General features: G+C 33.9%; 1 protein-coding gene across 2 annotated transcripts in view; it reads left to right on the top strand.

Moving 5' to 3' along the window:
* Positions 1 to 16439, top strand: part of FAT4 (FAT atypical cadherin 4) — a 157490-nt gene that overhangs the window by 93155 nt on the left and 47896 nt on the right. For both annotated transcript variants that reach the window (XM_076010637.1, XM_012784166.2), the window contains exon 7: positions 14169 to 14349. In XM_076010637.1, coding sequence (XP_075866752.1) covers positions 14169 to 14349 — 181 coding nt within the window. The remainder of the gene's footprint in view (positions 1 to 14168; positions 14350 to 16439) is intronic.

The following is a 16439-nucleotide window of genomic DNA, read 5'->3' as shown; positions in this document are numbered from 1 at the left end:
GAGGAGGAGGCATTTACAGTACTTGAGCTTTGAAAACATTCAGATGGTTCTAGCCCTCTATTCTCCTATGATAGATGTGGGTGGGTCAGCCTGTTAGGAGGAACTTTCACAAGAAACAAGTTCAGTAAAGCATTTATCTAAATGCACAGACTGCACAAGAACCAAGTCCTGGTACCAAGGAGCCAAACTGGGAAATCTGGGGGGAAGCCAGGGACTTAGAATTCTTAATATAAGGACAAATGGCAGAAATGTAACTAATTTCAACGAAGGACTGTCACTATTAAATGAGAAATGTGAAGACCAATGTGTGAAAATTTTGCCCAATATTGAGATAGAGGGGTTATGAGTTATGGAGAGTCCTGAGTTATAAAGAGTGAAAATTTAAATTACCAGTAAAATTAATGTTTTTGGAAGCCTGTCATACTGGACCTTAAAAATGGAGCTAAAGAGCATTATAGGAGGCAAAAATGAGTTTCAGTGACACTGGTGCCTTACGTCAAAGTATTTTGGCAGTCTTAGAAAGTAAAGCATTATGTGACCCTTGTCGCAAAGCACAACTCTGTATGAGTGCTTTTTTTTCAGGCTGCCCTAAAATGGACTGGTGTTTCTGAGGCCACCAGGGGAAAAGTATTCAATTAGATGTCTGAAGATTACTTGATATGGGTGATATAGAAAGTAATCAGATATTGTATGGAAAAAAAACAAAGTCAAACTAGATGATTTTTTTAAAAAAACTCATGTGTGACCACAATTCTACCTTCAGTTACTTCCCTGGCATGCTTTTGATATCATTATAACTCATGTGTAACCAAAATTCTATGCACACTTTTTAACCACTTTTTTGGGAGAATGTGGGAATTTTTGATAATTAGGTTTTAGAATCTGCAGTTTGATCCTGTTTTCCAGGAATGAGGTCTCTGACACAAAACTTAAAATACATATTCACTGCTATGATTTAAAAGTCAAATTGGTAGATGACATGTGAAAATTCAAAAAAATATGGCATCTTTTAGATCCCAGATGCCATGTTATTCTCAAATTCGTAATGTTCTAGGGGCCTGGAAAATATCAAAATGTTCCAAAGAAAAAAGTTTTGAGAGTTTTATTCCTTATCTCACAAATCACTTTTCCTTTGCTCTTTTTAAGCTCTTACTTGACGGCAGCCCAAAGATAGATCAACTTTGGCAATATAGTAGAAATTGAAGCGGCAGCTTTTTAATCATGCAAACCTCTAAATCTTTGACTTTTGTGGGGAGAAGACATTAGCATTCCAACTATCATCATATTTTTTATTTACCGACTGCATGGCTGTAGAGTAGCACATCTGGAAACTCTCTAACTACTCCTGTCTGCTGCTCAAAATAAGCTACAACCACACTATCATATGTGTGTGGGAATGAATGTTACATTACTAAATAACAAAACCAGAACAGAGTATAATTCTAGCTCATTCTTTTCCTATAGGATTAACTTGCTAAGCAGACTACAACTCAAGTATTGATATTTTGTTTATCTATAATTAAAAGTATGGATATTCTGCCTTCATTATGCATTATTTATTGTTATTTCTTCTAGAAATATGTACTGTGCCAAGTATTATAGAAATTTCTACAAGGCTAAAGTATCTGCCTGGTACAGTAACACAGGTACTATTATGTGGGTTCTTCTAACAGGAGAGCTTGCCCTAAATCAGTTAATGTCCTTCACATGGTTAGACATTCTATTCCTAAGGAGCCTTCCTTACAAGAATCTGCCTTACCATTTTCTCGTATGCGAAAATAAATAATATATATTTTAATGTGGCAAGTAACAGGGAATTATCAGAGAAATCAGAACAGTACACTTTAAAAAATATTTTAAATAATTAAAATGAATATGTATCCTAGGTTTAAATACATAGGATTTATAGTTAAACCTAAGTTCAAATCTTACCTCTGCCATTTCCCACCTACATAACCTTGGGAAACTTACCTGTTCCTTCATGATCATATCTATAAATGGAAATACTGATGCCTGCATGAAGAGTTTATTGCCAGAATAGATAATAGAATGGTTTATTTTAGCTATTAATAGAATATTAGTCAACATGTTTGCTAGACATCTCAAGCTTAGTAAGGCCAAAGTAACACTTTGACTTCCGTCTACCTTCCTGCCCTCCACCGACTGCTTTCTGTCCACCATTTCACAATTGCCGAAAGCAACCTTCTCATTATTCTTCATTCCTCTTCCTCTGTTCCCCACATTCAGTACATCTGTTAACAAGTAGACTCTGCCTCAAAAATGTCCAAAAGTGTCCTGAATTTATCTGCTTTTCTTCGTCTCTAATACGGCCACCTTATTCTACGCCCTGGCTAGTACGATGGCTTCTTAACTGTCTATGTTTTCTACTGCACAGTACTTTATCCAGCAAGCAACCAATGAACTTAAAAAAAAGCAAAACAAAATAAAACAAACAAACAAAAAACACTTTCCAGTGGTTTCTAAGAATAAAACTTAAATTTCTTACCACTGACCACATGGCATTAAATGACCTGGCCTCTGCCCACCTATCTGACCCCACTACCACCACCTGCTGCTGCCTTTGTCTTGAGCAAGCCGTGGAGCATTGGCCCTTGCTCAACCTTTGTATCCTCCCAACCATGCATTTGGTGTCATCGTGCTGTTAGGTTGATATCACCCAATGTGGATATATTTACGCTATGGAAATCAATAAATGTTTCCGCTTGGGGTGGCTTGTTTCTCAAGAGCAGTTGCTAAACCACACACTGCCAATGCCAGTCAGTCTGGCTTTGTTAACAAACACCAACCTTCCTCCTGCCCATGGCCCTTTCACTAATAGTTCTCTCTGCCTAGAGTTATATACTCTGCAGCCAGCTGTTGTTTTGTTTTGTTTTGTTTTGTTTTGTTTTGTTTTGTTTTGTTTTGTTTGAGGGTGAGGCATTTATGTCATTTTATCATTATATTTAGGTAAAATGTTAACTTCTCAGAGAGGATTATCTGATCTGTGATCTAATGTTCCCCCCTTCCCTGTGCCCAGTGTCACTCTCCATCATTTTACCTTGTTGGGATTTCTTCTAAATACTAATAGCTATCTAAAATTGTATGTTTATATATAACAAAATACATTAATATTTGAGTAAGTAGAGTTTGTTTGCCTCATCCATCTCATCATGCTTCCAGTAGCATGTAATCTTCCTAAATCTTTTTCAAAACTGAATTCCCAGAAACGATCACAACAGGACCTGTGCCATAATAGATGCTTGATAAATACTTGATGAGCGGAAAATGATTTAATGAGTGGAAAATGATAATTAGTTGTCAATTAAAGCTAATGTATTATTTCAATAGGCAACTGTTATATTTCTTTAACATACTTGTGTTCAGTTTACTGTTACATATTTACCACTTACAGATTTTTAAAATGACCTTCCAAAAGGGAAAGTGCAAATCTTTTTTAAATCATGGCTGAAATTCCAGAAGTTTTTGCTACATTGGTTGTGGTCATTCAAATTGACCTCTGTTTTGAAAAGCAGCACAAGTGTTTAAGGCTCTGTGGTGTTTAGTGTGATGTGATAAATTGCAGTCATATGTAAGGATCCACTGAAGCATTTTATGGCTTTAATTCAGTTTCAAGTGCTTAAAATACTGCTTGAGTTATATTCTCATGACTCTACCCTGAACTTTCTGGCTCTTATTCAATTCTGTTATCTATTAGACATTTCTAGACAGGTCTTATTGCTACTCTGTGCTTTGCGATTTACCTTTTCTTAGTTTGATTCACTATTATAAAATCTGCATAAGCAGAAGCTATGGGCTTTTGAGAAGTTTTAGCATTTGGCAATTCTCTGAAACCTGGGTATCCCAAAGTAAAAACAGTGTGAGTCTTCTATATTTCCCAAATATCCGAGTACCTTTTCAGCACACATCCTGCACGTGGTGGCAATTGGTTTTACATAGCTTAACTATAAGGGCCCATCACTCTTCAACTGACTATGAAAAATTTGTGTGTTTTGAATTGTACTTTGAAAAATTGGAGGTTTACATATACTATTCCAGTAGATAGACATCTATGCAAGTGATTTTTCTAGGTCCTTTAGAATTTTTTTTTTTTAACTAGAGACGATCTTATGCCTGTGAGCCATTAATATCTGTCACTAAATTCTTACAAGGAACTGAGTTAGTGTGCGAGGAGGCAGTAAAACAAGCTGGTATGACAGTTGGGGATGTTACAGTTATAATTCATTGCATAGTTTGGAGGGATTTTTAAAGAGAACTATGTGCAAAAAAATTCTAAGAGAAATCTGACTTAAAATGATGATTTTCTGGCCAGCAGATTTCTGGGAGATGAGCCAGTCCACTTCCTTTATTTTGTAGATAAGGGAATTGTAGCCTGCAAGAAGTAAGCAGTTTACCAGAGTTTGCAGACCCAGGTAGCAACAGAGTAAAGATCAATATTTAGAATTTCTGCCTTTCAACCAAGTTCTTGCTCACCTATACCATATTTTTAAATATTTAAAGGAAATCAGAATATTCCTTAAAATATACTACTGACTCTCTGCATGCCAGATTTCCAAACATGCAATTTAAAAACCTTTTCTTCTCATATGCCATTCATTTTACTTTAATAAATAAAACATGCAACTGTTATTTTTCTTTCCCCAAATAAATAAATGTTTCAAAACATTTTTAAGTGCAGCCAAATTAATTGGAATCAGCAATTTCTGTATTGATTTTTTTCAAAATAAGCTAAATTTAGGCATTGTTTAAATTAAATTGCTTTATAGGAAAAGATATAAAGAATTCATTAGGCTTTGAAGGTAGAAGATGACAATATTGCTAATTATCACTGCCAATTATTTTGCATTTATTAAAATAATTGTCATGTTAATTTAATGCACCTTATTTGTAAATGCTGATTATAGTCAATGAGGCATATGCTTCTGTGGGCTTTATTAATATGTAACAAGCATCTTAATATTATTTTGTCAGAAAATGTTTATGAAGTACTCTCTTCCAGGTAGTCTTCCAGGTACTGGAGAGACAGTGTTGAAAAAGGAAGGTCTCTGTCCTTATAGAGCTTACATTCTAGACAGAAAGATAGACAATAAATGAATAAAAATATAATGCATAGACTGGGAGTAATATGAAACATGATGAAGTTAAAATAAAGCAGGCTCAGTGGCTAGAGAGTGGAGAGTTGGAGGTGTTATCTTTGATGGTAGAATCAGGAACGTCCACTGTGAAAATCTGGTAAATAGTGTTGCCTGGAGATGAAGCAACCTTAAGGTAGGGATCCCGTTTGTTACAAAGAGCAGCAAGAGGACCTGGGTGGCTGGGCTAGTGCAGAAGAGAGGAAGAGCTGTGATGATGAGGCAGGCAGGGGCTAGATCACACAGCATAGATTCACAGGTGAAGGCTGGTTAGGGCTTTGAACAGGGCAGGGGAGTACCAGTTGATTTTGAGAAGATCTGATTTTTGTGGAGGACAAACTATGAGGGGCAGTGGTGAGGATGAAGATTAGGAATAGAGGTGATAGTGAGGAGGCCATTACAGTTGTCCCTAAGAGAGAACATAGTAAGCAACTTGACTTAGGTCTCATCCAGCTGTTTGTCAGTGAGAACAAGACTGGAAGCCAGTCAACCAGATCAAAGAACAATTTCTGAACCATCACTTACTGCTTCCATCGTGTCACTTTGTCTACCATATTCTGTTTTATATAGACCATATTTATAAAATTTTCTTCACTTTGGATTAAATATTTTATATTAAAAAGAACATTAGGAATAAAAAAAACTTGTGGTTCTCTGTCATTAATATGGTTTGTAAGGTAAGAATATTCATAAATTAGAAATCACAGGATTAGTCTCCTCATCAAATGAAGACATGTGTATCTATGAGTTTTATAAGGTACAAAGTACAAAGAAATGTTAGATACTATACTAAGAACATACAGTACCTATAATATACACATAGATGCATAGACAGTGTAGTGAGTTGGGCTGTATTTGTATTAGCATTTAATTTGGGGGTGGGAGATTAATCTGTGTACAAATTCAATATGTTATCTTTTTCTATTTATTATAGTCTAATATACTAAAGGGATATGGAGATACTTCAGCTATAGATTTGGCCCAGAAGTTCAGTTATGAAGTGTCTGTGCATCAGCATAATTAATAAGTATTCAGGGAAAAGTTCACTTACCAGCATTTCTTATTAAGTGCATTTATCATCCAACTGAAATGGAATAAACTTCATTCTTATTCAGGGATTGAAAATTATTCTTTAATGGAGGGAAAACATGATGCTTTTGCAAAAGTTAATGCTAACAGCAAAAAGGACTAATCATCATGTTTTATTTTCTTGGTGAGGATATGATAACAATTTGAATTAATACTGTCTGTCCCATTATTTAGTTAAAGGGAGTCATTTCATTACAAATGACTCTATAATTAAAAGAGAGGTCAGAATTCTGTAATATGACATTTTTACATCTGAATACAGTGTTTTTAAATATTCCAGAAAGATGGCATTTTGTCAGTATGATTTGTGGGAAAATATAGTAGGGAAGCTTTCTTTGTTTAATGAAAATTGCTTGAAAACTTTTCATAAGGCATCAATGATTGCATAAATCAAATAGTACTAGAGTACTTTCAATTATCAGAAACTAATTGCATTTAACTTATTTGTATATATATTTTAAGCCTTTATTTTTATTTTATTTCATTTTTTTCAACTTACTTATATATTTGAGTCTAAGGCAACTTTGGTTATTTCCACTGGAGTATTGTTTCCACTGGAATTTTGTTTCCAAGGTTGATAATTGGTTATTGTTTTACTTCCTCTTATTTCAAGCAAGACTTTGCACCATGTCTTTTATTGTCATAAGTGTTTTTATAAATCATTTCTTTAAATAACTATCTTTAAATCAGCTGCTTCTCAGTAGGAAAAATAGAATTTTATTTATATTTTCATAAGATAAAAATATTAAAAAATTAACTCCCAAAATTCTATTGAATGAGAACCAGAATTGCCATTATATTCCATATAATTAAAATTTGATAAAACGATTTTAGTCTATGATTCATTTATTCCACATAAGATGTAAATCTGAGTTCACAATGGAAACTCAACTTTGAAATGGAAATGAACTATTTGCAGTAGTAACCAAAAAGTTTGTATACCCTAAGAGATAAACATTGTGTGTGATAGAAAATAACTTGATTTCATTATGGGAAACTTTTTTTCTTTTCAAATTTTTCTGATTTTATTATTTTAAAACTTGCTCATTTTTGTAACCTATTTTGATAACTCTTCCATAAATATATGACTTGATAATTTCACTAAGGAGGTAAGATGAGTTTAAAATTTGGTGGTAGCCTCTACCATTTCAGAGTTTCAATATCTGTGTTGACAGTTCTGATTTTTAATGTCCTCTAAATATGTAAGTTCTCATAGTGTGTTTTTGTAGGGATAAAATATGTAGCTAATATTATATTTTATTTTATAATTTTTTTAAATTGTGATAAAGTGTACATAAGAAAATTTACCATTTTAAACATTTTTATGGTTCAGTGACATTAAGCATATTCACATTGTTGTGCTATTTTTCAGTGTCATTTTCATTATATTACTAAATTGTTTCTTTTAGTTTTACTTGTTCCCTCTATATAGTATAGAAGGAAATATACTGTTTTTGATGTCTGAATAAATATTGAAAATAATCAAGTGGTACTTGTGTGTATACATGTAATTTATGTAAGCATATTTATAGAACTAATTATCAGTAATAAATTATCTTATAAAATGGACTTTTTAAAAGTCCATTATATGAACAAACTATTGTTCATATGTAAAATGTTATATACTTGTTTGTTTTATATATTTTCTAGATTTATATTTAAATATAACCACATACTCTTCAATGTTAATATAGGATGGCTGAATTTAAATACATTTTCAGTGGATGGCTTACTTACTGTGAGAAAAATGAGTTTACTTCATGGGAAAAAAGAAGCTAATACTTTATTACAACAAACACACACCCAGTCAGGGGACCCATTCACCAAATGTTTGATGTCAAGAATGAAATCGGATTTGTTGCAAAGCAACAGATTTCAGTTAAGCAAAAATTCTATTTCTGCTGAATAGTTTTTCATGTTTCAGGGAAGTATGTTTAATTTATAGGGACTAACATAAAAATGTAGTCTGCCTAGCGTTCGAACCTTAGTCGTTTAGACTCATTCATTATACTTGTGTGCTTTCTGATAGAGCAGTTGCCTGAAACTTGTTTGTTTTTGAAATCTTATTTTAAATTTCCTTGAACTCCATTTTGATATATTTGAGCTTATTAAGACACTAGTCTTAAAATTCAATACGAGTTTAATCATTTTTCAAATTCAAGAGTATAACATGTGGCTCAGACAATGCCTGGGACTACCCATGGTATTATGAACAATAAGAGGATTAATTGGTGGACAGTCTGTATGTGTGTCTGCGTGTCTCTGCATGTACACATGCGAGCGTGCATGATTTGGTTTTTGCACACTCTAAAAAATGCCATTTAGAATAGTATGTATTTTTTGCTATTTTTTCTAAAAATTTTAAAAAGCCCTCAATTTACCTGTTTATTTTATGTTTATATTTGTATAGATACATACACACACATATATATATAATACATATAATTTTACAAATTGAAATTTGAATTTTCTTTTATCTGCTGACTACTAATTATAATTAGACTTTTGGCTTTTAATTGTAATTCTGACTTCTAATTCAAATGTCCACTGTACCCTCCTAGCCTCAAATACAAATTTATGAGAACTTGACCTTTTATTTCATTTATACCTTCCACCCCTTTCATTGGCCAGGAACCTGTGTCATTCCATCCTGTTGTTTTTCTCTGATTGCATCTGGTTCTCATAAATCAATCCCATATGAAATTGAACAATTTTGCCCTATTACGCCACCACCTATATAATTCATCATTATCAGATTGATCTGAGTTAAACGTTGGCCCCTAGTATTCTGACTCTTCTCATGGGATTGAGGTTTAATTGGGACCCTCTGTTTCTAAGCAACATACTATCTCCAGAACTTTGACCTTTGTCTGCAGTCTTGTTCTCTGACCCCAGCTGTAGGTTAAGGCCTATGGTCCCAGATTGTGTATTTCTAGAAGTATTCAGTTCTTTGAACTTTCAGCCATATAGTCACTAGACCATATTTCCATATATTAAGTGAAAGAAGTTAATACAGAGCATGAGGCATAATGGTATGCATTATAGGTCTATGTATAATAAAAATTAATTAAACAGAATTATTCCTGCTCTCAATTCATTTATAAGTTAATAGAGGATATGGCAGGAGTTATGTTGATAATAATGATAATAATATACAGTAAAACATCTGAATGAGAGTAGCATAGTTTTATCTGAGCCTAATTAACTTAAAAAAGATTTTTTTAAGAGTTAAAATTGGCTTTCTGTCCATTTTTGGCTGAATATAAAAAATTAGTTAAGTTCTATGAGTCTCAAGGTATTCATTATAAAAATTAAACAATAATACCCACTTCATGGAATCTGCATATTAAATGAGTAATACATATATTAGTATATAACATATAGATCAGATATTAAATAAGTGTTCAAAAATATACATTATATATATTAAATATTTATATATATTTTAATTTATATATAAATATATGGGCTAGGTTAGCAAACTATAATTATGATTTAAGTTTTGACGTACTAATGTTGCAGCTTTTTGGTAACTTGCAAGAGGAGACAACAAATAAGTAGTTGGGTGTATTAGCTTGGAGACAGCAAAAAGCTTTAGACTGAAGATAAAGTAATAGTAAACATTGTGCAGCACTTCAAATGAGATATATACACAAAAATGTTGGGAAACAGAAATATAAGCACCTTAGGTGACTTCTTCACACAGTTAAAACAAAGGGTTAAAAAACAAGCAAGCAGGCCGGGTGCGGTGGCTCACGCCTGTAATCCTAGCACTTTGGGAGGCCGAGGCAGGCGGATTGCTCAAGGTAAGGAGTTTGAAACCAGCCCAGCTACTCGGGAGGCTGAGGCAGGAGGATCGCTTGAGCCCAGGAGATTGAGGTTGCTGTGAGCGAGGCTGACGCCATGGCACTCACTCTAGCCTGGGCAACAAAGTAAGACTCTGTCTCAAAAAAAAAAAAAAAAAAAAAAAAAAAAAAAAAAAAAAACAAGCAAGCAAAACAAACACAGAGAGTAACAGCAAAAACAAGACTTCATCATTCATTCAATTAGCACATAAAGTAAGTGCCAAGATCTGTGGTCGCCAAGGACTAGGGAGCTTGGGTCCCTCATCTGGCAAGAATGCTGTAGAAATGAGACTTACTGGAAATCAAAGGACATTCTATTTTCCTCCCCTGATTTTATTTTTTTCTGCCTAAATCTGAGAAGCAGTGCCTTCTGGAGCTCATGCTATTAATGGGCAAGTAAGAGGGTAGAATGGTATGGAGGGATGGTAAGCTCCATTTCTAAGAACAAAAGTCAAAACTATTAAAGGCAGAATTCATATTTCAGATTAGTAAAGTCTTGGTAAAAGACTTACAAATTTACAACAGTTTTTGGAAGATTTTCTTGAAAAAAATTAAAAACAAAATAATAAGACCTATGTGGACATCCTCCGGGGCAATAAGGAAGTCAAGACGATTGCAGAGATTGTGCTTCATTTTTCTTGAGAAGGGAAAAATAAGAAGAAGAAAACTCTAAGTGCTTATAAAGTAGGTTGTGACAGATGCTAAGGGAAGAGAAGAGGACTCCGGGGAAAGTTCTTGGCTGTGGAAGAAAGGGACCCATGTGGCTGTAGAATCACCTATGGGGCCAGTTCTCAAGCCAGGATTATCGGTTGTCACTGGGATGCTTTGAAAATCATCTGGAAAAATAAAATATTCTCTGGTATGAAGACAGTGAGATTGAACTTGCTGAAAGTTTTTTGTTTTTTTTTTTGAGTAAACAGGCTTTTTTGTTTTTCCCCCTCTGTTTGCTTACTAACTCAGAAAACATGTGAGCAGCAATATGTAGTTTATAGACAAAGAAAGAAATCACATGTCCCTGACCAAACGACTTAGTCATCATTTTATGTGGTTTTCCATATGTGTACCACCAGACACTTTAGAATACCGAAGAAAAAAACCTTTGCTTGCAGTTGTTGGATTATTTTCTTAGTAAGTTTAAGCACTGTGATTTTGAGTACAATGTGTATATAAGAACCATGCAGGTCTTCCTTAAAAGCTCACTATAAATTTTTAAATTTTGTATTTCACAATTTCCAATTTAACATGTCTTCCACAAAGCTATGAATTTTTTGAGAGCTGGGTCCCATATATTTTTACTACAAATCAATTTTTGAGTTGAATTATGATTCAAAATGTGTTCCTGAATAATATTATCATAAGATTGAGTTCAAAGATTTGTGGGGAGAAAAACTCTGAGAACCATAGTACAGAAATCTATATAATTAAAAATAGATTTTGTAACATGTTAGTCAATTTCTATTTTTCTTGTTTCTAAAACAAGCTCAAGAATAAGCATGAGTAATAGAATATATTTTTGCTGTGTACTTGGTATTATCCTAAGCACATCCCATTCCTCTCAACATCTCTTTGGGTAGTGTCTCTTCTGATTATTCTGATTGTACAGATGAATTCTGATTTTTTAGTGAGTAGAATAAGATATGAGTAAAAGAGATTAAAGAACCTTGCATCTCCTCCCATCCTTTGTCTTTGGAACATTGATTTATTTATCTCTTCTCTTAATTTACCGTATGCACCCTCTCCTTTTCATGACTCCCCCTTTTGCTCACAGAAATGCACAAATGCATAGATATTCCCTAGGTAAATTTGTCTTTTTTTAAATACAACTGGTAAGAGGACTACTAACATTATTCAGATGGTATACAATGAAGCACACGTTCAAGAAATTTATACCAAACATTGGTCATCAACAACACTCTCAAAAATATTTGTTTCAGTTTTAATATGTTGCTTGTGATAAATTTAAATAAAATCTATGCCAAGTTTATTGTGCCCAAATGCCCCACCAATTTAAACTGAAAGATAGCTAGAGTCACCCTGAGTCTTTGGTCCAGCTCCTGCCTTGTTCTGTTCTCTGGACTCAGTGACAGCACTGCCCGTCCAGAGTCCCAGAACATCACACAGAGCAACCCTGGTTCAGCTGCTGGCAACACCTGCCAGCTGTTTGCCAGTGGTAAAAGCTCCAGAGCTGCATAACACAGATCAAATCTTGGTACCATTCCTTACTGGGTCTGTGGTCTTGAAAAAGTTACTTAAACTTTCTAAACTTTAATTTCTTCATGTAAAAAATGGAGATGACAGTGGTACTCACTTATGAGGATTAGATAAGGTAATTTTCATAATTTTTTTTAACCAGCGTATGTATACCTAAGTACTAAATAAATATTTGCTATTATTGATATTAATATGTTACATGGGATTTTTAAAGTCTTATTTTGATGTGCTTCTCCAGTGTTTATAATACTTTCAACTCTATCTGGGTGCATGAAATATTTGTTGCATAATCTTACCATTGTTTGCACTAAACACCTAGTAAAAAGGCATTCACACTATTTTTAAAAAGCATGTAGTTAATTATACATATAACCATTATAGTGAGGACTAATTTTCTTTCCTCTAATGCAAAATCAACACTAATAAGTAAGATTTCTGCAGTCATAAATTTTATACTAATGTAAATGAAATGCTTAATATAAAATATCTTACTAAGAAAGACATATATGACAACAATTATCAGTGTGTAGCTTAAATTTAATTGCATAGGTTTCTGAGAGTTATTATGCTACAACCATTGCATGCCATAATTTTCTAGTCTGTTAATTTTGGTTCCTATACTACTAAGCAAAAAAGCTTATTTGGTAGTATGCCATCCATAATTACAATCCAAGAAAGTAGAAAAAATTTGAATGGTAGTAAAAAACATCAACAAATCACAAGATTATTAGAAAAAAATAATATTGGAAGCTTCTGAATCTCAACGCCATTCTTTGATAATAAAGGTATTCCATAAACATTTTAAAGATGAATGAATTAATGAATGACTTTATTTACAATACTGAATAGTAAAAATATATAGGATTTAAACTTCATATAAAGAGAAATAACTTTATTGGAGAAAAAGTAATATCTTAAGCAGAAAAAGATAATATCCAGGGCTTTATTTTATTGTAGATGAATGAATGTATTTAAATGGAATTTCATTGTTTCAATTTAGAAGAGTTAGAGTTCGAAAAATGGTTTTGAAAACACAACCAGAAGGAGATGATTTGCCTCTTAGTTATGGGGACAACCCACAGAATTCTAACCGAATACGCCATCTGGCTTTTACCACAAAGTAGTCTGCTAACTCCGTGGAGCACACATAGTGTACTCCAAGTTTTTAATAAATGTTGGGTTTTCACTATATGATGATAACAATTCTACAACAGGAAATAAAAAGTATTTCACATTCTATTAAGTATTAAATAGATGCAACTAAAAGGTTCCTAAGTGAGCTCATCAACATAAAGTTATTTCCAGCAAGTGGAAGATTACACTTTTGATATATAGCTTGAAGCTTTTGTTTTCTCTACAAACATGTATTGATAGTGTGGAGAAAGGGACTTAATTACAGAAACTCTTTGGGATTTTTTCGAGTAAAGGTGATAATCACAGCTAGGAATACAGTTTTTAACACTGCTCTGTTAGTTGCCCAGCCAGCATTTCTAGGTCCATGGGTATTCTCCAAATCTGGTTTGTGCTATTTTAATGTAATTTCAGATAAATTACCAACAGTGCATCTTTTGTGGCATTTAAATGATATTGTTGTGTTTTACATTGTTGAATCAGCACCTTTAAAATAGAATATAAGCATGATTTATGCTTTTTGTGCAAAATCACTGGGAAAGAGTTCAAATTCTAGTTCATAAATGAAAATATTTTTCTTGTAACTAAAAACTCACTCAGTCACTTGTCTCATGTGGTCAGAAATTTTACTTTGAGGTTTTCTAAATTCTCTTCAGTAATGCTGTCTACAGCTAATTATTGCTGAATTTGTTATTATTTTTGTCGTTTGTAAGCATTAAGGTTTGATTTTCTTTTCTTTTAGGATCTCCTGCCTTGACTGGAACTGGAACAATCAATGTCATAGTAGATGATGTCAATGACAACGTCCCCACTTTTGCCAGTAAAATGTATTTCACAACAATTCCTGAAGACGCACCAACTGGAACAGACGTTTTATTGGTAAACGCCTCAGATGCTGATGCCTCCACAAATGCAGTTATAAGGTCAGTACATTTTCCTTTGTAAACTTTGAATATTTTCTCGTTAAACAATAGTTTTAGACTAAATGAATATAGTGCTTAATTTAACTGAAAATTTTATAATGTTAACACATAATGCTATTCTGGTTATTTATTGCTGAATAAATAACTATCCTAAAATGAGGATTAAAGCAATAAATAATTTACTTATTATACTAAAATTTTATTTTACTTATTAATTTTATGTACATTGTTAGGTCACATGATTTTGTAGTGCAGGACTACAGTGGGTGGTTCTTCTGCTTCATGTGGTTGACTGATGTCACTTTGTAGTATTTGCCTGGTGACTAGATGTCTGAAGGGTCCAAGATGGCTTCACATGCTTGGTGCCTTGGCAGGGATGGTTAGAAGGTTGGATTCGTGGAGGCCCATTCTCTCTTCACACATAGCCTCAGCAGTTCTTTATGCCATTCTTCAGTAGAGTTGGACTTTTTATGTGGTGGCTCTGGGCTCCAAGAGCCTCAGGTGAAAGCTACCAGTGCCCTTAAAGGTCAAGTTCAGATGTGGCACAGCATCACTTCCACAATATTCCATTGGTAAAAACAGCCATGGCCAGCCCAGATTCCCTGGGAAGAGAAACAGACACCATGCCTTGATGGTAGAAATGTCAAAGATGGACATTTTTAACCCACCACTGGCTGCAATAAAAATATTTGTTTTTTTCTTAGTTTAGAAAGTTTATTATACTCTACTTAAATCTTAAAATGGAGGACAGCAATATGGTGGCTTGCTCTGAAAGGACGTGAAAGCAATCAAGTTATAAAGTTTGGTTGATCCAGGTCATCCCCTTCTATGCCTATTCCAAGCTGTAGGAAATGAAGATTTCCAAATATTCCAGAGAAAACCTCAGACATAAATATTTTTTTGCCCTCCACCTCCTATAGGCTAGTGTTAGGTAAATTAAGGTGGGTTAGATGGCTATGAAAATAATGGATCAGAAGATAGAATGTGAAGAGTTTGGAAGAATCGTTGGCCATGGGTAGCCTAAGTATCGAAATGGTGATGATTTGATTAATGATTTCTTTTGTCATTTGTTACTAATTTCCTATTAACAAAATCATCTTGGGAAACTGACTTTAATTAGTCTCTTCCTAATGTCAGAGATGACTGAGTGAGGGAGGAGGACTCAGAAGCATTTTAAACACTTACTGAGTTGCTGATATTAACAACAGTGGTGAACAAGAGAATATCTCTGCTGCCTTTGAACTTATATTTGTTTTGAGGTTAACAATTAAATACAAATAAATAAGATTGCTTCATATAGGGATGACAGCCTTGCAAGTAAAACAAGATAATAAATAAAAAGTAATAAGGCAGAATTTTAGTTTTGATTTTTTAATAGATGGTGTCTTAGTCCATTTGTGCTACTGTAACAAAATACCTAAGACTAAGTCATTTATAAACAGCATAAATTTATTGCTCACAAATTCAGAAGCTGAGAAGTCCAAGATCAAGGCACCGGGGGCTTGGGTGTATGGGGAGGGCTGCTGTCTGTTTCCAAGCTGGCTTATTGTAGCTGTATCCTTTGGAGGTGATGAAGGCTGTGTCCTCACATGTCAAAAGAGCAAAAGAAGGAGACCTCACTCCCTCAAGCCCTTTTTTAAGGACCTAATCCTGTCCAAGAGAGTGCTCCCCTCAAGACTTAATCCTCTTCTAAAGTCCTCACCTCTTAGTACTATCACATTGGCCATTAAGTTTCAATACATGAATTTTGGAGGGTACATTCAGACCATAGTATATTGGCCTCTCTAAGCAGGTGACCTTTAGGACTGGGCAGTGAGATTAGAAGTAAGTGTGGGGTTTTATCTAAGAAAGTCAGTGTGTCTGGATCAGAATGAGAAAGGAGTCAGAGAGGTAGGCAGGTGCCAGATCCTGCAGGACACATAAGGCTTTCTCAGTCATGGTAAAAAATTAGAATTTTAAAATTGATTTTTCAGTGGCACATTGTTGGAAGGTTTTAAACAGAAAAGCAAGATAAACTGATCTGTATTTGGATTCGATTTGAGGAGGCAGGACTTTAGAGAAAGGTTTTATAGAGAGAATCTATGAAACAA

This window comes from Microcebus murinus, chromosome 15, assembly GCF_040939455.1.
Source record: "Microcebus murinus isolate Inina chromosome 15, M.murinus_Inina_mat1.0, whole genome shotgun sequence".
NCBI lineage: Eukaryota > Metazoa > Chordata > Mammalia > Primates > Cheirogaleidae > Microcebus > Microcebus murinus.
This window is presented reverse-complemented; position numbering and strand designations above follow the sequence as displayed.